Source organism: Cherax quadricarinatus, chromosome 25 (assembly GCF_038502225.1).
Source record: "Cherax quadricarinatus isolate ZL_2023a chromosome 25, ASM3850222v1, whole genome shotgun sequence".
NCBI lineage: Eukaryota > Metazoa > Arthropoda > Malacostraca > Decapoda > Parastacidae > Cherax > Cherax quadricarinatus.
Window position 1 is genome coordinate 11,181,723 of NC_091316.1, and position 24,213 is coordinate 11,205,935.

At 41.5% G+C, this 24,213-nt stretch overlaps 1 protein-coding gene across 36 annotated transcripts in view; it reads left to right on the top strand.

Moving 5' to 3' along the window:
- The window catches only part of LOC128689952 (uncharacterized), a 1,227,005-nt gene that overhangs the window by 1,143,840 nt on the left and 58,952 nt on the right, over positions 1-24,213 (top strand). For all 36 annotated transcript variants that reach the window (XM_070088626.1, XM_070088623.1, XM_070088625.1 and 33 more), the window contains one exon: positions 13,608-13,812. In XM_070088626.1, the coding sequence (XP_069944727.1) occupies positions 13,608-13,812 (205 nt within the window). The remainder of the gene's footprint in view (positions 1-13,607; positions 13,813-24,213) is intronic.

Below are 24,213 nucleotides of genomic sequence, written 5' to 3' on the forward strand. Positions count from 1 at the left end.
GGAGATATAACAGATATGTGTTTGTGTTAGTTTTGGTAAAATGTCTCATGTCATAAGTGTCTGAGTTAGTTTTTGTGTTAATGTTGTAAAGTCTGGAGACTGAGGGAGTAGTATGGTGGATGTGTTGTAATTTCAGTTAATGAAATGTGTAAGTGTAGATAAATTAGAGATGATAAATCTTATTTGGGAGTAATCAAAATGATATTTTGGAAGTGCTTCAGTGTTGTTTGGAAATGTTCAAAGGTGTTTATGTGAGTATTCAAATGATTTATGAGAGTGTTCGAAGTAATCTTGGGGTTGTTCTGTAGTGAGATGATAAAGGTTGTGGATGAGAGATATTGAGAAAAGGTGGTCTCAAATGATGTATGAGAGTGTTTTGAAGGTGTTCAAAGTAAAGTGAGGTGTGTGTGTGTGTGTGTGTGTGTGTGTGTGTGTACTCACCTATTTGTGGTTGCAGGGGTCGAGTCTTAGCTCCTGGCCCCGGCGTGTGTGTGTGTGTGTGTTAGGTGGTCATAGAGTTTTGTGAATATCTTGGTTACAGTGATTTTAGTGGATTTAAGATGGGTGATGAGATGCATTTGTGGATGTGAAATGTGATTTTTGTGTGTGTTCAGAAGAGGTGTGTTGGGAGATGGGTGAGTGGATGTGAAGAAATGCGGGTGAGATGGAGAGGGGTATGGGGAGGGTTGTATTAGAAATTTAATGAAATATGGGGAGATTTTACTGAAAATAAATGTAATGTGTGAATATTTTAAAAAGAAATTATAGAATTGAAAAGTTATGATATATTGGAAAAGAATGGAGGGTGTTGAAACATGTCGCAATAGTTGGGTAGTGAGATTAGTTGATGCGAGTATAATATCAATTTATGTGGATACAAGGAGATGGGTATGGAGAGGATTTTATTAGAATTTTAGTAATGTAAAGAGGAATGTGTATTACATTTAAGATTCAGTAAAAAGAAGGGGAAAAAATTGTGAATAAATTGGTAATTGATGAGGGTTGTGAGTAATGTAGTCGAACTAGAGATACCAAAAAAGATGATATAAGTGGGTTGTTTTTGTGACTTTTTCTGATGAAATTAGTTAAAACGAGAAAAAAATTGTGGGTTGTGGGGTGTTGGTGGTTGTGGGTGTTGTTGTCGAACTAGTGATGTCGAAAAAGTGGTTATAAGTTGTGGGTTGTTGATGTGACTTTTTCTGATGAAATTAGTTAAAACGAGAAAAAAAATTGTGGGTTGTGGGTGTTGTTGTCGAACTAGAGATACCGAAAAAAGTGGTTATAAGTTGTGGGGGTGTGGGTGATGTGGGATGTGGGTGTTGTGGGATGTGGGTGTTGTGGGATGTGGGTGTTGTGGGATGTGGGTGTTGTGGGATGTGGGTGTTGTGGGATGTGGGTGTTGTGGGATGTGGGTGTTGTGGGATGTGGGTGTTGTGGGATGTGGGTGTTGTGGGATGTGGGTGTTGTGGGATGTGCGTGTTGTGGGATGTGGGTGTTGTTGTCGAACTAGAGATGCTGAAAAGTGGTTATAAGTTGTGGGTTGTTGATGTGACTTTTTCTGATGAAATTAGTTAAAACGAGAAAAAATTGTGGGATGTGGGTGTTGTGGATTCTGGGTGTTGTTGTCGAACTAGAGATACCGAAAAAGTGGTTATAAGTTGGTTATTGTGACTTTTTCTGATGAAATTAGTTAAAACGTGAAAAAAATTGTGGGATGTGGGTGTTGTGGGATGTGGGCGTTGTGGATTGTGGGCGTTGTTGTCGAACTAGAGATACCGAAAAAGTGGTTATAAGTTGTGGGTTGTTGTGCCTTTTTCTGATGAAATTAGTTAAAACGAGAAAAAATTGTGGGTTGTGGGTGTTGTGGGTTGTGGGTGTTGTGGGTTTGTGGGTGTTGTTGTCGAACTAGAGATGCTGAAAAGTGATTGTAAGTTGGTTGTTGTGACTTTTTCTGATGAAATTAGTTAAAACGAGAAAAAATTGTGGGTTGTTGGTGATGTGGGGTGTGGGTGTTGTGGGTGGTGTTGTTGTCGAACTAGAGATACCGAAAAAGTGGTTATAAGTTGTGGGTTGTTGTGCCTTTTTCTGATGAAATTAGTTAAAACGAGAAAAAATTGTGGGGTGTGGGTGTTGTGGGTTGTGGGTGTTGTGGGATGTGGGTGTTGTCGAACTAGAGTTGTAGAAAAGTGATTATAAGTTGTGGGGTGTTGACTTTCTGATGAAATTAGTTAAAACGAGAAAAAATTGTGGGGTGTGGGTGATGTGGGTTGTGGGTGATGTGGGATGTGGGTGTTGTGGGTTGTGGGTGTTGTGGGATGTGGGTGTTGATCTTAGTTTATGGTGATTTTGGTGGTGTTTTGAGTGTATTCAGTGGTGTTTTAGTAGTATTCAGTGGTGTATTTGGGAGTACTCAAATGGTGTTTTGAGGTTATTCAAAGGTGTGATTATAAGTTGTGGGTTGTTGTTGTTGTGACTTTCTGATGAAATTAGTTAAAACGAGAAAAAAAATTGTGGGGTGTGGGTGATGTGGGTTGTGTGTGTTGTGGGGTGTAGGTGATGTGGGGTGTGGGTGATGTGGGTTGTGGGTGTTGTGGAGTGTGGGTGATGTGGGTGTTGTGGGATGTGGGTGTTGTTGTCGAACTAGAGATACCGAGAAAGATGTTATAAGTGGGTTGTTGTTGTGACTTTTTCTGATGAAATTAGTTAAAACGAGAAAAAATTGTGGGGTGTGGGTGATGTGGGTTGTGGGTGATGTGGGATGTGGGTGTTGTGGGTTGTGGGTGTTGTGGGATGTGGGTGTTGATCTTAGTTTATGGTGATTTTGGTGGTGTTTTGAGTGTATTCAGTGGTGTATTTGGGAGTACTCAAATGGTGTTTGAGACTATTCAAAGGTGTTTTTGAAGGTGTTCAAATGATGTGCAAGAGTACTTATGAAGGTGTTCTGGGAGTATTCAGAGGTGATTTGGGGGTGTTCGAATGATGTTTATGGAGTATTTAAAGGTAATTGATGGTGTTTTTTGGTGATCAAAGTAAAGTGTTTGAGTTAGTTTTTGTGATAATGTTGTGAAGTCTGGAGACTGAGGGAGGAGTTTGGGGGGATGAGTTGTAATTTAATGAAATGTGTAAGTGCAGATAAATTAGAGCTGTCAAATCTTATTTGGGAGTATTCAAAATGATATTTTGGAAGTGTTTCAGTGTTGTTTGGAAATGTTCAAAGGTATTTTTGTGAGTATTCAAATGATTTATGAGTGTGTTTTGAAGGTGTTCAAAGTAAAGTGAGGTGTGTGTGCGTATTAACTTCGTAATATGTAAAATTGTGACTAGTGAATTTATCGAAAAGTGGTTATAAGTGTTGTGGTGACTTTCTGATGAAATAGTTAAAACGAGAAAAATTGGGGGTTATGAGTGAAAATTGTGAGGTGTTGGTTGGAGTGTGAGGGTTCGGGAGGGTGGGGAGGAGGAGAGAGAGAAGGTTACTTCGTGGGGAGTGACCTGAGATGAAATAGTTAAAACGAGAAAAATGTCTAGACTTGTGTTGTATTTTGTAAAGAAATTGTGGATTGTTGTGGGTATTAACGAAAAAAATGTGAAATTATTTGGATTATTCTGGGTTAAGAGTGAAAAATGTGTAGGGGGAAGTCGACAAGATTCAGCCTGTGTGTGTGGGGTCATCGCGTGACGTCACTGACATAGGGGGAAGTCGACAAGATGATCGCGTGACGTCACTGACATAGGGGGAAGTCGACAAGATTCAGCCTGTATGTGTGAGGTCATCACGTGACGTCAATGACCGCCGAGTAAACACAGGTGGGGTGACGTCACACTTGTTTAGACCTGTAGTAAGAGAAAGTACCATGCCTCATAGGAGGAGTTCATTTGAATGCTTACCCTGAGAGGGGGGAATCCAAAAAACTTGATCCGAGGAGATGGAGGAGAAAACCTTGATCCAAGGAGATGGAGTCTTGGTTTATCGAGAAAGCTTGATCCAAGGAGATGGAGTCTTGGTAATATCGAGAAAACCTTGATTCAAGGAAGTAGAGTCTTTGTATTATCGAGAGAAAAAAAATTGGGGTGAAAGTGGGAGTCCATTTTGAATGCTTATACCCAGAGGGGGGAATCCAAAAAAAACTTGATCCGAGGAGATGGAGGAGAAATACTTGGACATAGAGGGTAGAAGTGGATGGTGGGGGAAATCTTTGTATTATCGAGAAAAACTTGATCCGAGGAGATGGAGACTTTGATTTCGAGAAAAAAAAATCGAAAAAATTTGGGGTGTGGGTGAAAGTGGGGGAGAGGGGGAACCTCAAAAATTTGATCCGAGGAGAGGACAAGAAAATTAAAAAAAAAAATCGAAAAAAATCGGAAAAAAATTCGGGGAGCGGGGGCGATCCGGACGACGCTGCAGAAGGCACAGCAGAAGGCGCAGGTGGGTGCGACGGACGGGCGCGACGGACGGGCGCGAGGGGCGCGGGCGGGCGCGAGGGCGTGACAGGCGGATGGGTCGGCACGGGGGCGGGTGGGAGGCATGAGGGCGGGGGCGGGTGGGGGGCGCGGGCGCAGGGTCGTGGGTGGGGGCGCGAGGGTGGGGGGTTGAGGGTGAAGTGGTCTCGAGGGTGAGGTGGTCTCGAGGGTGAGGTGGTCTCGAGGGCGAGGTCAAGGTCATTAGCATATAGGTGTGAAAAAGGTCATTAGCATATAGGTGTGAAAAGGGAGCCACTCTGTAGAAGAGACCGCTCTGTAGAAGGCCTTTTGGGAGGAAGCCACTGAGAGGAGGAGACCGCTCTGTAGAAATCATAACTACTTATATATAGACATATATATATAATACATATATATATATGTGTATATATATATATATATATATATATATATATATATATATATATATATATATATATATATATATATATATATATATATATATATATATATATTTATGTCTTGCCGAATAGGCAGAATTTGCGATCTTGGCTTAAATAGCATCGCTCATCTTGCCATATAGGACAAGCGAAAATTTGTGTATGCAATAATTTCGCCAAAATCATTCTGAATCTAACGAAAAAAATATTTCACTGTTTCTTTTTTATTAAATTATTGTAAACTTATCTAAAATATATTTAGTTGGGTTAGGCTAAAATAAATTGTTCTTGTTATAATAAGGTTAGGTAAGTTTTCTAAGATTCTTTTGCTGCAAAATTAAAAATTTTTACATTAACATAAATGAAAAAAATATATCTTTAAACGTATAAGAGAATTTTTTAGAAATCACTTAATTTTAAATGAGTTCTTGCTAATTGACCAGTTTTACATATTCGGCACGACAATATATATATATATATATATATATATATATATATATATATATATATATATATATATATATATATATATATATATATATATATATTTGATTTATTACGTTACCCATCCCAACAGTTCTGTATCCTACAACCCATAACTTGTTAGGTGTGTGCCTTACCACTACTCAACACAATGGGCATAAAAGTACTTGAATCTGAGACCTTTTGCTGAGTCCATCCAGTACATTGTTAAAAATCTACAAAACTTGAGCCTCGGTTTTACACAACTGCCAGTGCCAAGTATCATAGTCCATACTTCTCTATATTTCTCTCAGTACAAACTGACATTTCAAAATATGAAGAAAATTCAAGTTGAGGCCACCAAATTGTGAAGAGACGGACAGGTGTTTGTAGTATTTCTTCTTTACACTTTGATTGTATGTAAGAAGGTCGTACGTGCAGCAGCTAGTACTGAGGGTAGTCTGTACAGCGGAATGTTGGGTGACTGGTAGGGTGAAGCTTGTGCACACAGTTGCTGGAGTGTAGCTGTTATTCATAAAGCAGCTGAGGTACAGGGCGTTCTGTACAATTGCTGGGGTTTGGGCAGCCGGTCGTCTGTACAGCTGCTGGGGTTTACTTGGAGAGGGTTTCGGGGGTCAACGCCCTCGCGGCCCGGTCTGAGACCAGGCCTAGTGGTGGATCAGGGTCTGATCAACCAAGCTGTTACTGTTGGCTGCATGTAAACCGACGTTCGAACCACAGCCCGGCTAATCAGGTACTGACTTCAGGTGCCTGTATAGCCCCTTCTTGTAGACAGGGGTCTATAATCCCCCTTATGTATTCTGGGAGGCAGTTGAACAGTCTTGGGCCCCTGACACTTATTGTGTTGTTTCTTAGTGTACCCGTGGCCCCCTCGCTTCTCAATGAGGGAATGTTGCATCTCCTGTCGAGGCTTTTACTTTCGTAGGGAGTGATTTTCGCGTGCAAGTTTGGTACTAACCCCTCTAGGATTTTCCAAGTGTATATTATCATGCATCTTTCTCGCCTTCGTTCCAGGGAATAGAAATCAAGGGACTTAACCGTTCCCAGTAATTTAGGTGCTTTATCGTACTTACGTGCGCTGTGAAAGTTCTCTGTACATTCTCCAGGTCAGCAATTTCGCCTGCCATGGAGGGGGCACTTAGTGTACAGCAGTATTCCAGCCTAGAGAGAACAAGCGATTTGAAGAGAATCATCATGGGCTTTGCATCCCTAGTTTTGAAGATTCTCATTATCCATCCTGTCATTTTTCTAGCAGATAAGGTAGATACATTGTTGTGGTCTTTGAAGGCGAGATCCTCTGACATTCACTCCCAGATCTTTCGCATTTTTTTTGCTCTATTGTGTGGTTAGAATTTGTTTTATACTCTGATAGTTGAAATGTCCTCAGGTTTTCGATATCAGAGTAGTTGTTGAAATTTCTCTTCATTGAACTTCAAATTGTTTTCTGCGGCCCATTTAAAGATTTGGTTGATGTCCACTTGGAGTCTTGCAATGTTTTCAATGGAGGACACTATCAAGGCAATTCGAGTGTCATTCACAAAGGAAGACACGGAGCTATGGCTTACATCTCTGTGTCAGATATGAGGATGAGGAACAGGATGGGAGCGAGTACTGTGCCTTGTGGAACAGAGATTTTCACTGTAGCCGCCTCACTTTACCATTACATTTTGTGACCTGTTTGTTAGGAAGTTATAGATCCATCTACCAACTTTTCCTGTTATTCCTTTGTCACGCAGTTTGTGTATATTACATCTGCATTTTGTTTATCCTCTAAAGTATCCAGGACCTTGTCATAATGGTCCAGTAGCTGGGACAGACAGGAGCGACCTGCTTTAAACCCGTGTTGCCCTGGGTTGTGTAATTGATAGGTATATAGGTGGTTGGCGATCTTCTTAAAACCCTTTCAGAGTTTTATGATATGGGATGTTAGTGCTATCGGTCTGTAGTTCTTTGCAATTCCTTTACTGCCACCTTTGTGGAGTTGGGCTATGTCTATTGTTTTTAGTGACTGTGGGATGACTCCTGTGTTTATGCTCCCTCTCCATAGAGTGCTGAAGGCACGTGACAGGGGCTTCTTGCCGTTCTTGATGAACACTGAGTGCCACGAGTCTGGGCCTGGGGCAGAGTGCATGGGCATGTCATTAATTGCCTTTTCAAAGTCTTGTGTTAGGATAACATCAGAGATTTTTGAAGTGACCGAATTTTGTGTCACAAAAAAATTTAGATTGTCGTCGACCCTGAGTCTGGTTAACGGAGTACTGGGTACTGGAGCGGTCATGTCTACATGTAAAGAGGTTTACTGTTTAGAAGGTTAGCCCACTACATCAGGGTTGCCAGATTTTTAAACCAGAATCATCGTATACTGCTCGTCAAATTAGTCATTTTCATCCATTTTTTCGTACAAAATTATCGTACAAGCCGTTCTAAATTTCCGTTACTAAGAACCATTTGCATTAGAACTATTTTAAAATAAAAGTAAAAGCTAAATCCATATAAGCCACATAATATGTAACGGCTTTCAATTTGATAGGCACATCACCCCAAATTTTATTGAAAATATTTCTCACACCCCTTTCAAGGCAGACAAAATTTCAGACCTGGAGAATATACAGAGAACTTTCATGGCACGTATAAATACGATAAAACACCTAAATTACTGGGAACGGCTGCAGTCCCTTGATTTGTACTCCCTGGAATGCAGGCGAGAAAGATACTTGATATACACTTGGAAAATCCTAGAGAGGCTAATACCAAATCTGCACACCAAAATCACTCCTACGAAAGCAAAAGTCTTGGCAGGAGATGCAACATCCCCGCAATGAAAAGCAGGGGCACCACGAATACGCTAAGAGACAACTGAGTAAGTGTCAAGGGCCCAAGGCTGCTCAACTGCTTTCCAGCATACATAAGGGGGATTACCAATAGACCCCCTGGCTGTCTTCAAGAAGGCGCTGGACAGGCACCTAAAGTCAGTTTCTGACCAGCCTGACTGGTTCGTACGTCGGTTTACGTGTGGCCAGCAGTAACAGACTCACGAAATCGTAATGACACGATTGCAAACAAACCGTACCACGGGTGGGGTTAGAACCCGCGATCAGTGTGTCTTAAAACTCCAGACCGTCGCATTAGCCACTGACCGCGGGTTCTAACCCCGCCCGTGGTATGTTTTTTTTTCAGCAGTAACAGCCTGGTTGATAAAGCTCTGATCCACCGCGAGGCCTGGTCACGGACCGGGCCCCGGGGGCGCTGACCCTCGAAACCCCCTGCAGGTATACCAGACTTCACCAATATTATTCTGTATACATTCTTCATTAGTTATAAGAACTAAAATTGCTTGCACAAATAATTCTGAAATATAAAGTTAAGGGAGAAAAAATGTTCTAGTTTATTGTATTTAAGATTTAATGATTAAGATCATCAATTACATTTTGTAATTACATTTTGATACAGTAGTTTGCAGTCCACACGAGTGACCATCTCAGCCTTGCTTGCTGATTTATACATTCAGATGTTATAAGACGCCATTAAAATTGACTGTTTTTAGTTTATTTCTGAATTTGTTTTATAAGTAATTTTACTGAAATCCCTTCCTCATTCTATATTTGAGTGAGGTAAACTAGACGCAGCGAAATTTGCCAGATCAACAAAATGTTCCTCTTTGTTCCAGTTTAGCGCAGAATATATCGGGCAATTAAATGTCAGCGATATTGAGCGTATCACTATATGGTGGAAGTATTCTACATTGCTTATAAGTCACTTTGGCTGACTTTTTTGGGTTATCCCAGGTTCTCTACACATATGCTGCTATGTATGATAATTTATGTAACTGTATTTGTGCATACCTGAATAAACTTACTTACAGTGAACTGCTGTTTGGTTACATAATCAAAAGTTCAATCATGAGAGTATACTAAAAGGAAACATCTTTCCGAAACTCGGAAAATAAAGAATTTCGGGAAAGTTAGGCTACACAATTTGAATATTAGTCTTTGAGGTCATACATTTTCCTACTTTACATTCATGCATATATTAAGAATTTACTTATTGTACCAGAAATCGTATTTATATGAAAATACTTTCAAGAGCTGACACCCGAAGTTATCGTAGTGTCCGATAATAGCTAAAGGTATATAGTATCAGAATTATAGTATATGTATGATAATTATCTGACGAATGGCAACCCTGCCCTACATGTATTGGTATAGTGGGGAAAAGACTGACTCCATCCCGTCCTGTCACTATTTCTGGGTCCATCAACGGCAGGAGCAGCGAGGGAAGGTGCCGCCTCCACTCACTAAACGAACTCTCAGTTCTCGTCTCAACGTCTGTATTAACCCTAGCCAACCTCTTTACTGAGAATATTTATTACCATTGCTGCTGTGATCGATACTCGGTTATCAACTTCCGAATCTATATAAGCATTGGGGTACCAATATCATTGTGATTTTGTAAGTCCTAAGGAAGATTGCCATTTGTAAATGAAACACGTGTTCGATAAAGCAAAATTTTCGACCAGTAGTAAAAGGAAAAAATGAGGCAGTTTCACAAATGGAGAATCTTCGTTTTCTGCACATTTGGAATTTGTAGTCATTCTCAATTTCAGTTTAGTTAACAGGAATCATTCACTATATAGAATTTTAGAACCTGGCCTTCAACATAGTTGCTACAAATTTAGGTAAGCTAAGCTTTATTAAGTAGTTTTTAATGGCGTTTTAACTTTTTATAATGGTTGTAATAGGCACATAATTCAGGTATCTAATGGTTATAAGTTATGAAAAATTAACCTAGGATAACCCAACATGCCTAGATACTACGCTTCACACACACATAAACACACACACACACACACACACACAAACTCATACACACACGCACACACACTCATACTCACACACACTCATACACACACTCACACTCATACACACACACACTCATACTCACACACACACACACACACACACACACACACACACACACACACACACACACACACATGCACACATGTGGTAATGCTTTATTTACAGCTAGCAAAGTCAGGGTATTTCTCCAGAATGGTCTGTAATATACCACTGTGGATAAAATACTTAGCCATTTCTTGAACACTTCTGAGTGAGTTGTTTCTAAATTCATTAATTTTATCGCACTCCAGTACATAATGACGCAGGGTGTGACAATAATCCATCTGGCAAAGTTTACATTTCGTTTGGTCTACATCTGGTGGTGGTGATTTAACCTGCCAAAGATACTTGTAACCCAGCCGGAGCCGGGCGGTAGTGACATCCAAGAGTCTGCTTATTTTGTTGGATGCACCATAGACATGTGGCTCCTCCTGCATGATAGAATGATGATAGATGGACTCACTGGTGTCAATCTCCCTGAGCCTTAAGTCCATAAAATTCAGCTGAAGTTCTTTTCGTATTATTGTTCTCAAACTACTACCTGACAAGCCAAGATTGTAATCTACTCCCTCTTTGAAAGCATACAGCTTAGCCAATTTATCAGTTCTATCATGCATCTGAAGACCAATGTGAGATGGAATCCACAGCATGTGCACTCTGACTCCACTGTCCACAATCCTACCATACCTGTGTCTGGCTTCTGACACAAGCATGCCACAATTTATGCTTAATGAGTTGAGAGCATTTATGGATGACAGAGAATCAGTTACAATTAAACTGTCAATCTTTGATACATAGATGCATTTCAGTGCAAGGAGTATGGCAAACAGTTCTGTCTGAAGGGTAGAGGCCCAATTATTGATGCGTGCTCCAATTTCTTTAAGAGAGCCATCACTCTGTACGACAACAGCAGCACTACCAGCTGCACCAGTGGATTGGTGAACAGAACCATCAACGTAAATAATTTGCGAGAGTGTGTGCTGTGTGACTAAGTTATCAATACAGCTTAAGGCCTCATGTTTGGCTTCAAGGCGAAGTTTTGGTTGTGATTTAAGAAGTAGTTTGGGGGGAAATGGAGGAATGGTAGTTTGGAATGGGGTAATATTCCATGGAGCGGAGAAGTGCCGCTGTTGCCTTACTTGACATAGATCATGTATCTGATTCATGCGGAGGTCGGTTCCAGTCTTTTCGATCCATCTGGAGGAGTGTTCACCAGTGCTGAGGAAAGTTTGGAGGGCTTCTGTGCAGGGGTTTGAATGAGCTTGCCTGAGCATATTAACCCCAATTAGGATATTTCTTTCAGTAACACGATCTCTGATGCTTGGAATATCAAGTTCTTTTTGCATATTTAAAATTTTGGCAGTACGAGGGCATCCTAGGATGATCCTCATTGCTTCGTTCTGCAGTTTTTCCAGCCCTCCAAGCTTCCAGTCAGACACAAGAGCAAGTAGTGGCGCAGCATAATCAACCAATGATCTAATATAAGCAAGATACATCATTTTCACAATTTTAACATTAGCACCATACCTGGGGTGAAGCCCTGCCACAACTCTAAGTGCTCTTAGTCGTTCTTTGTATTGGCAACAAAGTCTTGTTACAACAGGTCCAAGTAGTGGAACCTCAAAGCCTAGATACCTGTATCTGCTTACATATTCTAGAAGAGACCCATCATGCAATTGGATCTGACGAACTGTGCCTCTCTGTCGAGGAGGACGCCTATTGAGTATCTTTGTTTTATCAGTAGAGATTATCAATCAACCCCAGGTCCTGACACGAGGCTAGTACATGATTAAGAATGTTTTGGGTGTTGGAGAATCCGGTGGTGTGAATCATTATATCATCAGCAAAACTAATCACATAATTATGGGGCTGACTAGGCATAGCATTAAGTAATGCATTAATTAGAATATTGAACAGTGTGGGACTGAGCACACCTCCCTGTGGGGTTCCTAATTCAAAGTCTTTAGTTACACTTCTATGTCCCTGGAACAACACAGACGATTTTCTGTTGGACAGGTAGCCTTTAATCCAGCGGAGAAGCCATCCTCCAACATCTTGTAATCTTGTTTGACTTTCAAGGTCGCTGTTGATACATTTTGAACTTGGCATTAAACCTTGATACAACGGCATATTTCACTTAAAATTCACGGTTGTCATCAGATATTGTGTGTCCTCACTTACTCAAAGTACACTGAATGCATTGTGAAAGTAACAAATATACGTAATTTTTATCGCTTTCGTTCACTCCACGGTTTATCTTCGTTTTCTTTCCTGGGTGAGGCGTCAGTGGTTAAATATAGTTTCTGCGTCCAAGGCGAATTATAAGCAAACAAAAAAAAAATAAAAATAAAAGATCAGAAAAGGTTTACACCGAATTCCACTTCCCTCTTTGTTACCTTCAAACGTTAAATAATAGAAATTAGAAATGTTAGTTTAGTTGCTGGTATAATTGTGGTACCTAAGTAGCTTTTCGAAATGTTTACTTAAGGTGAAACCGCTTTGGTTGAAATTAAGTACTTGGCTCTGGTTCCCTTTAACAGTTGCCAGTTACCTCAGCATTTAAGGAGGCATTCTTGAATAATTATTACGGCTTTCAGCTGTCATAACACTCTTAATATATGCTTCAGTGAACTCTGTTTAGAGTATGCTATGATTTTGTTTTTGTTTTGCCTGATACTAACAAATAACCCGGGATCAGCTATATGCCATAACTCTCCTCCCTCGCCCAACTTTCAGGCCACTATCACGCTTTTGTCTCACGTTTAGTGGAGGCTTGACACTTGGTGGTTATAGAGCTCTCTGCCCTGGATAAACTTAGAGCTTCACAGAGTTTCTCTCCTCGTGTATTACGGGCGAGGGAGCCATATTTGTGTTGCTGGAGGGGTTTGATTAGTTCTTGTTGCTGCTGCTTGTTGTGGGTATACCCACTACATCAATGGCTTTACTAAGAGGTACTCTGCAAAGATTCTGAATAGACCTTGGGTTTTACTGCCTTATTTTTTTTTTCCTGGTTTTGGTCTAACTTCTTTACACACTTGTCTAACTCTCTAATGTCTCTTATTTTTCATGTCTGTAATATTTCTAGGTAAGAACAGTAAGTACAGTTTTAAATAAGCTTTTACTTTGTGCATGACCGTAGTCAGCAATGGTTTGTAATGCGCTATATTTTATTTTTTCTTCTGCCTTACACAACTGTTTTTGTATTTGCCATTTCCGTTTTATAAATGTTGAAAATTTGAAATCCATATATAAACTGTGCTATAAGCTATATATGAATAATAAAACGAATCATGCAATATACAAAGTCAATAAAATAGTTACTCTGCCCTCCCCCAAAAAATGAATACTGTCATTAATTAACTTTCAGAATCTCCGTACAAGTATGAGTCTGGAGAAGTGAACATTCACTACAGGACTCCCGTGAGGATCGAACAGAAAGAGGCCATCCCTGAAGAGGAGTTGGCTCGCCGGCAGGAAGAACACATGAAGAAGGTCTACGAAAACGAGAGACGCAAAAAATACCTGGCAGAATTGGAGGACATTGAGCGTCGAAGACATACGGATAATTTCACGTGAGTAAAATTATCGTGATAAGCCTGTGTATAGGCCTTAGGTATACACTAGTATTACTAATGTTCTTCCTCAGGGAGCTGTCTTGGTATATTTAAAACTAATGATCTTGGAATGCTTCGTTTGATGGTTAGTAAGTTGGTTAGTTGTAAGTAGTTATGTATTGTGACTATTTGTATTTTGCATATTATGTGTATGTTCTTTTAAGATAGATATACTGTACAGTAGTTATACTCAGAATTCCATTTATGCACATATACAGTAGTTATGCAATACTCAGAACTCCTTTAATGCACATTTAGTAATTATTTCAGTATTCCGAACATCTTTCATGCACACACTGACAATTAAATGCATTTCACTAAATGCCAAGAATTATTATTCATGTAATCGGCTGTTTATTATTAATTTTACATAATTGCATTAAATTATTTTCATTTTATTATTTTAATACCAACTAAACACACACACCATCAGTAAGTGCATGGAAAGAGCTGCATTCTTGCATGCCCTGAGAAGACTGGGGATTAGGGTACAGTATTAGTGCATGTTATATTTTGTACTGCTTTTTTCCATTCAAAGCTTAATGCAAATAAACATGCATAGCAGTGGGCGAGTGTGCAATAGGTATTATTTTTTTTGTATATTATATTCCGTTTCTAATGCTGATTAGAGCACTTGTGCAGGATTTGTCATAGCCCTGACTATTTTGATCCAGCAAAACTGGATCTTGTATTCACCGTAAATGCCTGTGATGGAGGTAGATAACTCGTGGCTTCTGGGTGCTAGCAACCAAATACCGTGTAGAAGTCATCATTAAGTTAGTTAATGCAGGGAGGGGAAGATAAGGAGAAACCGTATTTTGGAGTAGGAACTTTCCAAAGATGAGAGAATTCCTGAAGGAAGTACAGTAGGAAGGGAAACAAAGGAAAAAAAATGAATGAGATGAGTACCTACTAAGAAAGCATGGAGAGCCTGAGAATTTCATACCTAGAAAAGAAGGGGCAATAGTAACCTGGAGTTTACCTGGAGTTCCGGGGGTCAACGCCCCCGCAGCACAGTCTGTGACCAGGCCTCGTGGTGGATCAGGGCCTGATCAACCAGGCTGTTACTGCTGGCTGCATGCAGTCCAGTGTACAAGCCACAGCTTGGCTGGTCAGGTACTGACTTTAGGTGCTTGTCCAGTGCCTGCTTGAAGACAGTCAGGGGTCTATTGGTAATCCCCCCTTATGTATGCTGGGAGGCGGTTGAACAGTCTTGGGCCCCTGACACTTATTGTGTTGTCTCTTAACGTGCTAGTGACACCACTGCTTTTCATTGGGGGGATGTTGCATCGTCTGCCGAGTCTTTTGCTTTCATAGGGAGTCATTTTCGTGTGCAAGTTCGGTACGAGAAGCAATTATTACTACAGAAAAAGCGTCCTTCCTCCAAAACTTCCACCAGTCAACTATAGTGATAATATAGCATTTATTGTGGTGGAGACGAAAAAAAAAAACTAGAAAAGCTAGATACAGCGATTGATAAACAAGGGTTGAGGCTCGACCGTTCGTCATTGTAGGAGCTGCCAGAAATCACCGGTTCTTTAACACGCAAGTTATACTTTTGTATCAGTCAAATCACATATTACTCGGGTAGATAATTTCAAGTAGATCCTTCATGTGTTAGCCCAAATCACCGACCAGTATGTTTTAAATAAGTGACCCACTGATCAGATCAGATCGACTGGTCCGAACCCTTGACTGGTTTCAAACGGTTTCGTTGGACAATAAAGCAGACTGTAAACGGATGGGGTTGTAGGCGCCCTTATCAAACACAAACAATAAATATAAATCAGGAACGTACACGGTAAGCTGTCCAATATACAAGTAAAGTTAGAAATAGAAATACAAATAGCTAGAGCTTCATTTAAGGAGGTTATTAATAGAATATTCAAGAGGGTGCTAGTAGAATTACAGTAAATCAACCATTCAAATCATTATGAAGCCCTGTGTAGTCTGCAGTCAATCAAACAAACTGGCTTCCACATGGATAAATTGTCATTTTTGTGGAAATTGGTGTCATGCCCCTTGTGCAGATATCCAAGAACTAGCTACAAGCAGTATTAAAACAGGGAAGTGTTTTTGGGTATGCCCAAACGAGATAAATCTGTGGACTAAAATTACAAGGGTATTAAAAGAGGATAACATCAAAGCTGCTTTCATAGACAACCTGGAAGCTTTCTACAACAGATGGGAACATAAAAAGTCTGGGCTGAATGGTACTGCCCTTGATACTGGCCATGTAGTCAGAAACTGTAAGGCTGGAGGTGATGTCCTGGTAGTCAGTAAATGTGGGGCTGATAGTGCTGCCCTGGGAGACAGTAATGGTGAAGCTGGAGGTGCTGTCCTGGGAGACAGTAATGGTGAAGCTGGAGGTGCTGTCCTGGGAGACAGTAATGGTGAAGCTGGAGATTTTGTCCAGGTAGTCGGGAATTATACGCAGGAAGGAATACATATAAATGACCTCATAGGGGACAGGAGCCGTAGTGGGGAAACAAGTGTAGTCAAAGATAAGATAAAACCAATATTGCAAACTAGAAATACTACAGGAAATAGCAAACAAGAGGACTCCACTAGCAATAGTGAGGATATATTACCAAAAACAACTGGTGGGAGCTCCATTGTTGGTGCTAGGGAGGATAGGAATAAGACAGGGAAACATGCACCAACAGGGAATACAGTCACAGAAACCCAAGGCAAATGGAAACCAAGCCTGTGCACATACTATGCACTTGGTATCTGCAGACATGGGAAATCTGGAAAAACAGACGGGACGTGCAACTATGACCACCCTAGAAAATGCCATGTCCATATGACAACAGGAAAATGCAAACTCACTTCCTGTAAGCTTTTTCACCCTGAAATGTGTACCTCTTCAGTACAGGAAAGACTGTGCTATAACTTAAATTGCCAGGCACACCATCTAAAGGGGACAAAAAGATACAAAACATCCAGGCCATGGGAAAACCTGGGTAGCCACAGCCACTCAAGAGGGAGAGGTTTTTTAGTGCCAGGAAGGAAAAAAAACTGGCAGGAAATGGCAGAAATCGTACACCAAATCCAGTCATTCCTGGAGTGGAACCACAGTCGATGGCCTCCACTCCAAACCAACAGATACAGATACTAATGCCGGAAAAAAAATCCCCCCCAGTACCAACAGTACCACCAGTCCGATGACATTCTTCTTTGCAAATATACAGGGTCTAAAGCCAGCAACAAACAACAAAATACCTTTCATCCGTGGACTGCTTGCAGAGGCAAAGGCAATGTTCGCGGCTTTCACTGAGACCCACATAAAGGATCACTTGGACAACGAAATATGGATCCCAGGTTACAACCTATACAGATGTGACAGAGTGAACAGGCAAAAGGGGGGGGGTTGGCCTGTACATTGCAGAGTCACTTGTTTGCACAGAACTGCTAAATGCCTCAAATGATGTAGTGGAAGTTTTAGCAGTAAAGGTCGAGAACCAAAACCTAGTCATTGTGGTAGTCTACAAGCCTCCGGATGCAACATCCCAGCAATTCCAGGAACAGCTGTTAAAAATTGACCACTGTCTGGAAAATCTTCCAGCTCCTGCACCCAACATCTTGCTCCTGGGGGATTTCAACTTAAGGTGCCTAAAATGGAGGAATATAGCAAATAATATTGTTGCAGTAATAACACCAGGAGGCAGCTCTGATGAAAACTCACACTCACACGAGCTTTTAAATCTCTGCACAAAATTCAATTTAAACCAGCAAATAATAGAGCCTACTAGACTGGAGAATACACTAGACCTCATCTTCACTAACAATGATGATCTGATAAGAAATGCCACCATATCAAAAACAATATACTCAGATCACAACATAATTGAGGTTCAGACATGCATGCGTGGAGCCCCAGACTGACATAATGAGACTAGTCACGAGGGAGCATTCACCAAATTCAACTTCAATAACAAAAACATAAAGTGGGACCAAATAAACCAAGTCTTAACCGATATAAGCTGGGAAGATATACTAAGCAACACAGACCCCAACTTATGCCTAGAACAGATTAACTTGGGGGCACTCGATGTATGCACAAGGCTTATTCCTCTAAGAAAAATGAGGAGGAGATGTAAAATAGAAAGAGACAGGCGCTCCCTTTATAGGCGAAGGAAAAGAATAACAGAGTGGCTAAAAGAGGTCAATATATCTGAAATGCGTAGGGAGACACTGGTCAGAGAAATAGCAAGTATCGAACTTAAGCTAAAGGAATCTTATAGGAGTCAGGAATCGCGGGAAGAACTAAAAGCCATAAATGAAATCGAAAGAAACCCAAAGTATTTCTTCTCCTATGCCAAATCAAAGTCGAGAACAACGTCCAGTATTGGGCCCCTACTTAAACAAGATGGATCCTACACAGATGACAGCAAGGAAATGAGTGAGCTACTCAAGTCCCATTATGACTCAGTTTCTAGCAAGCCGCTAACCAGACTGAGAGTCGAAGATCAAAATGAATTTTTTATGAGAGGCACAAAATTTGGTTAACACAAGCCTATCCGATGTTATCCTGACGCCAAATGACTTCGAACAGGCGATAAATGACATGCCCATGCACTCTGCCCCAGGGCCAGACTCATGGAACTCCGTGTTCATCAAGAACTGCAAGAAGCCCCTATCACGAGCCTTTTCCATCCTATGGAGAGGGAGCATGGACACGGGGGTCGTCCCACAGTTACTAAAAACAACAGACATAGCCCCACTCCACAAAGGGGGCAGTAAAGCCACAGCAAAGAACTACAGACCGATAGCACTAACATCCCATATCATAAAAATCTTTGAAAGGGTCCTAAGAAGCAAGATCACCACCCATCTAGAAACCCATCAGTTACACAACCCAGGGCAACATGGGTTTAGAACAGGTCGCTCCTGTCTGTCTCAACTATTGGATCACTACGACAAGGTCCTAAATGCACTGGAAGACAAAAAGAATGCAGATGTAATATATACAGACTTTGCAAAAGCCTTCGACAAGTGTGACCATGGCGTAATAGCGCACAAAATGCGTGCTAAAGGAATAACAGGAAAAGTCGGTTGATGGATCTATAATTTCCTCACTAACAGAACACAGAGTAGTCGTCAACAGAGTAAAGTCCGAGGCAGCTACGGTGAAAAGCTCTGTTCCACAAGGCACAGTACTCGCTCCCATCTTGTTCCTCATCCTCATATCCGACATAGACAAGGATGTCAGCCACAGCACCGTGTCTTACTTTGCAGATGACACCCGAATCTGCATGACAATGTCTTCCATTGCAGACACTGCAAGGCTCCAGGCGGACATCAACCAAATCTTTCAGTGGGCTGCAGAAAACAATATGAAGTTCAACGATGAGAAATTTCAATTACTCAGATATGGTAAACACGAGGAAATTAAATCTTCATCAGAGTACAAAACAAATTCTGGCCACAAAATAGAGCGAAACACCAACGTCAAAGACCTGGGAGTGATCATGTCGGAGGATCTCACCTTCAAGGACCATAACATTGTATCAATTGCATCTGCTAGAAAAATGACAGGATGGATAATGAGAACCTTCAAAACTAGGGAGGCCAAGCCCATGATGACACTCTTCAGGTCACTTGTTCTATCTAGGCTGGAATATTGCTGCACACTAACAGCACCTTTCAAGGCAGGTGAAATTGCTGACCTAGAAAATGTGCCGAGAACCTTCACAGCGCGCATAACGGAGATAAAATACCTCAATTACTGGGAGCGCTTGAGGTTCCTAAACCTGTATTCCCTGGAACGCAGGCGGGAGAGATACATGATTATATACACCTGGAAAATCCTAGAGGGACTAGTACCGAACTTGCACACGAAAATCACTCACTACGAAAGCAAAAGACTTGGCAGACGATGCAACATCCCCCCAATGAAAAGCAGGGGTGTCACTAGCATGTTAAGAGACCATACAATAAGTGTCAGGGGCCCGAGACTGTTCAACTGCCTCCCAGCATACATAAGGGGGATTACCAACAGACCCCTGGCAGTCTTCAAGCTGGCACTGGACAAGCACCTAAAGTCGGTTCCTGACCAGCCGGGCTGTGGCTCGTACGTTGGTTTGCGTGCAGCCAGCAGCAACAGCCTGGTTGATCAGGCTCTGATCCACTAGGAGGCCTGGTCACAGACCGGGCCGCGGGGGCATTGACCCCCGGAACTCTCTCCAGGTAAACTAGTCCCTCTAGGATTTTCCAGGTGTATATAATCCTGTATCTCTCCTGCCTGCATTCCAGGGAGTACAGGTTCAGGAACTTCAAGTGTTCCCAGTAATTGAGGTGTTTTAGCTCTGTTATGCTTGCTGTGAAGGTTCTCTATACATTTTCTAGGTCAGCAATTTCACCTGCCTTGAAAAGTCCTGTTAGTGTGCAGCAATATTCCAGCCTAGATAGAACAGGCGAACTGAAGTGTCGTCATGGGCTTGGCATCCCTAGTTTTGAAGGTTCTCTTAATCCATTCTGTCATTTTTCTAGCAGATGCAATTGAAACAATGTTATGGTTCTCGAAGGTGAGATCCTCCGACATGATCACTCCCAGGTCTTTGACGTTAGTTTTTTGCTCTGTTGTGTGGCTGGAATTTGTTTTATACTCTGATGAAGTTTTAATTTCCTCATGTTTACCATATCGGAGTAATTGAAATTTCTCATCGTTGAACTTCATATTGTTTTCTGCAGCCCATTGAAAGATTTGGTTGATGTCCACCTGGAACCTTGCAGTGTCTGCAATGGAAGACACTGTCATGCAGATTCGGGTGCCATCTGCAAAGGAAGACACGGTGCTGTGGCTGACATCCTTGTCTGTCAGATAAGAGGATGAGAAACAAGGTGAGAGCAAGTACTGTGCCTTGCGGAACAGAGCTTTTCACCGTAGCCACCTCAGACTTTACTCAGTTGACTACTACTATTTGTATTCTGTTTGTGAGGAAATTATAGATCCATCTACCAACTTTTCCTGTTATTCCTTTAGCAGATGTAAAATAGAAAGAGACGGGCACTCCCTTTCCAGGCGACGGAAAAGAATAACAGAACGGCTAAAAGAAGCCAATATATCTGAAATGCGTAGGGAGAGACTGGTCAGATAAATAGCAAACATCGAACTTAAGCTAAAGGAATCTTATAGGAGTCAGGAATCGCGGGAAGAACTAAAAGCCATAAATGAAATCGAAAGAAACCCAAAGTATTTCTTTTCTTATGCCAAATCAAAGTCGAGAACAACATCCAGTATTGGGCCCCTGCTTAAACAAGATAGGTCCTACACAGATGACAGCAAGGAAATGAGTGAGCTACTCAAGTCCCAATATGACTCGGGTTTTTAACAAGCCGCTAACCAGACTGAGAGTCGAAGATCAAAATGAATTTTTTAATGAGAGAGCCACAGAATTTGGTAAACACAAGCCTATCTGATGTTATCCTGACGCCAAATGACTTCGAACAGGCGATAAATGACATGCCCATGCACTCTACCCCAGGGCCAGACTCGTGGAACTCCGTGTTCATCAAGAACTGTTTTTACCATCCTATGGAGAGGGAGCATGGACACGGGAGTCGTCCCACAGTTACTAAAAACTACAGACATAGCCCCACTCCACAAAGGGGCAGTAAAGCAATAGCAAAGAACTACAGACCAATAGCACTAACATCCCACATCATAGAAATCTTTGAAAGGGTCCTAAGAAGCAAGATCGCCACCCATCTAGATACCCATCAATTACACAACCCAGGGCAACATGGGTTTAGAGCAGGTTGCTCCTGTCTGTCCCAACTACTGGATCATTACGACAAGGTCCTAGATGCACTAGAAGACAAAAAGAATTCAGATGTAATATATACAGACTTTGCAAAAGCCTTCGACAAGTGTGACCATGGCGTAATAGCACACAAAATGAGTGCTAAAGGCATAACAGGAAAAGTTGGTAGATGGATCTATAATTTCCTCACAAACAGAACACAAAGAGCAGTAGTCAACAAAATAAAGTCTGAGGCAGCTACGGTGAAAAGCTCTGTTCCACAAGGCACAGTACTCGCTCCCATCTTGTTTCTCATCCTCATATCTGACATAGACAAGGATGTCAGCCACAGCACCGTGTCTTCCTTTGCAGATGACACCCGAATCTGCATGAGTGTCCTCCACTGCAGACACTGTAAAGCTCCAGGCGAACATCAACCAAATCTTTCAATGGGCTGCAGAAAACAATATGAAGTTCAACGATGAGAAATTTCAATTACTCCGATATGGTAAACATGAGAAAATTAAAACTTCATCAGAGTACAAAACAAATTCCGGCCACACAATAGAGCAAAAAACCAACGTCAAAGACCTGGGAGTGATCATGTCGGAGGATCTCACCTTCAAGGACCATGACATTGTATCGATCGCATCTGCTAGGAAAATGACAGAATGGATAATGAGAACCTTCAAAACTAGGGATGCCAAGCCCATGATGACACTCTTCAGGTCACTTGTTTTATCTAGGCTGGAATATTACTGCACACTAACAGCACCTTTCAAGGCAGGTGAAATTGCTGACCTACAAAATGTACAGAAAACCTTCACGGCACGCATAACGGAGATAAAACACCTCAATTACTGGGAGCGCTTGAAGTTCCTGAGCCTGTACTCCCTGGAACGCAGGCGGGAGAGATACGTGATTATATACACCTGGAAAATCGTAGAGGGACTAGTACCGAACTTCCACATGAAAATCACTCGCAACGAAAGCAAAAGACTTAGCAGACGATGCAACATCCCACAATGAAAAGCAGGGGTGTCACTAGCATGTTAAGAGACAATACAATAAGTGTCAGGGGTCCGAAACTGTTCAACTGCCTCCCAGCAATCGTACGTTGGATTGCGTGCAGCCAGCAGTAACAGCCTGGGTGATCAGGCTCTGACCCACCATGAGGCCTAGTCACAGACCGGGCCACGGGGGCGTTGATCCCCGGAACTCTCTCCAGGTAAACTCCAGCACGCATTTTGTGCGCTATTACGCTATGGTCACACTTGTCAAAGGCTTTTGCAAAGTCTGTGTTTAATTAATAATGTAGAGGAAAACACAAAAGTGCAAGATCATGGAAAAATGAAGAACAGAAGCGAAATGAATATGCAAGTGAGAAGAAAAGACAAGCTGCATTTTTAAAAAGAAAATGGAGATCTCGCGAGAAACAAGGAAAGTACAGTGGACCCCCGGTATTTGATATTAATCCTTTCCTGAGAGCTCATCGAATGCCGAAAATATCGAAAAGCGAATCAATTTTCCTCATAAGAAATAATAGAAATCAAATTAATCCGTGCAAGACACCCAAAAGTATGAAAAAAAAATTTACCACATGAAATGTTAAGTTTAATGCAATAGAATAATTACAATAACAATAGAATAATTGACACTTACCTTTAATGAAGATCTGGTGATGATTGATGGGATGGGAGGAGGGGAGAGGTATTAGTGTTTAGAAGGGGAATCCCCTTCCATTAGGACTTGAGGTAGCAAGTCCTTTTCTGGGGTTACTTCCCTTCTTTTAATGCCACTAGGACCAGCTTGAGAGTCACTGGACTTTTGTCGCACAACATATCTGTCCATAGAGGCCTGTACCTCCCGTTCCTTTATGACATTCCTAAAGTGTTTCACAACATTGTCAGTGTAATAGTCACCAGCACGGCTTGCAATAGCTGTGTTAAGGTGATTGTCATCAAAAAAGGTTTGCATTTTTAAGCCACATTGCACACATTTCCTTAATCTTTGAAGTATGCAACTTCTTCAGTTTCTCTATCCCCTCCTCCGAATCAGTTTCCTCAGGTCTGGCCTCTTGCTGCTGAAGATGATCTAGCAGCTCATCAGTGGTTAGTTCTTCATTGTCCTCCTCAACCAACTCTACCACATCCTCCCTACTAACCTCCAACCCCAAGGACTTCCCCAGTGCCACAATGGATTCCTCAACTGGCATAGGCTTCTCAGGGTTAGCCTCAAATCCTTCAAAATCCCTTTTGTCTACACATTCTGGCCACAGTTTTTTCCAAGCAGAGTTCAAGGTCCTCTTAGTCACTCCCTCCCAAGCCATACCTATAAGGTTTATACAATTGAGGATATTAAAGTGATCCTTCCAAAACTCTTTTAAGAGTCAGTTGAGTTTCTGTGGTCACTACAAAGCACTTTTGTGTACAGTTTCTTGAAGTTGGAAATGACCTGCTGGTCCATGGGCTGCAGGAGAGGAGTGGTATTAGGAGGCAAAAACTTGACCTTAATGAAGCTCATGTCCCCAGAAAGTTGCTCTGCCAAGTCTGTAGGATGACCAGGGGCATTGTCTAATACCAGGAGGCACTTAAGTTAGTTTAATATGTTT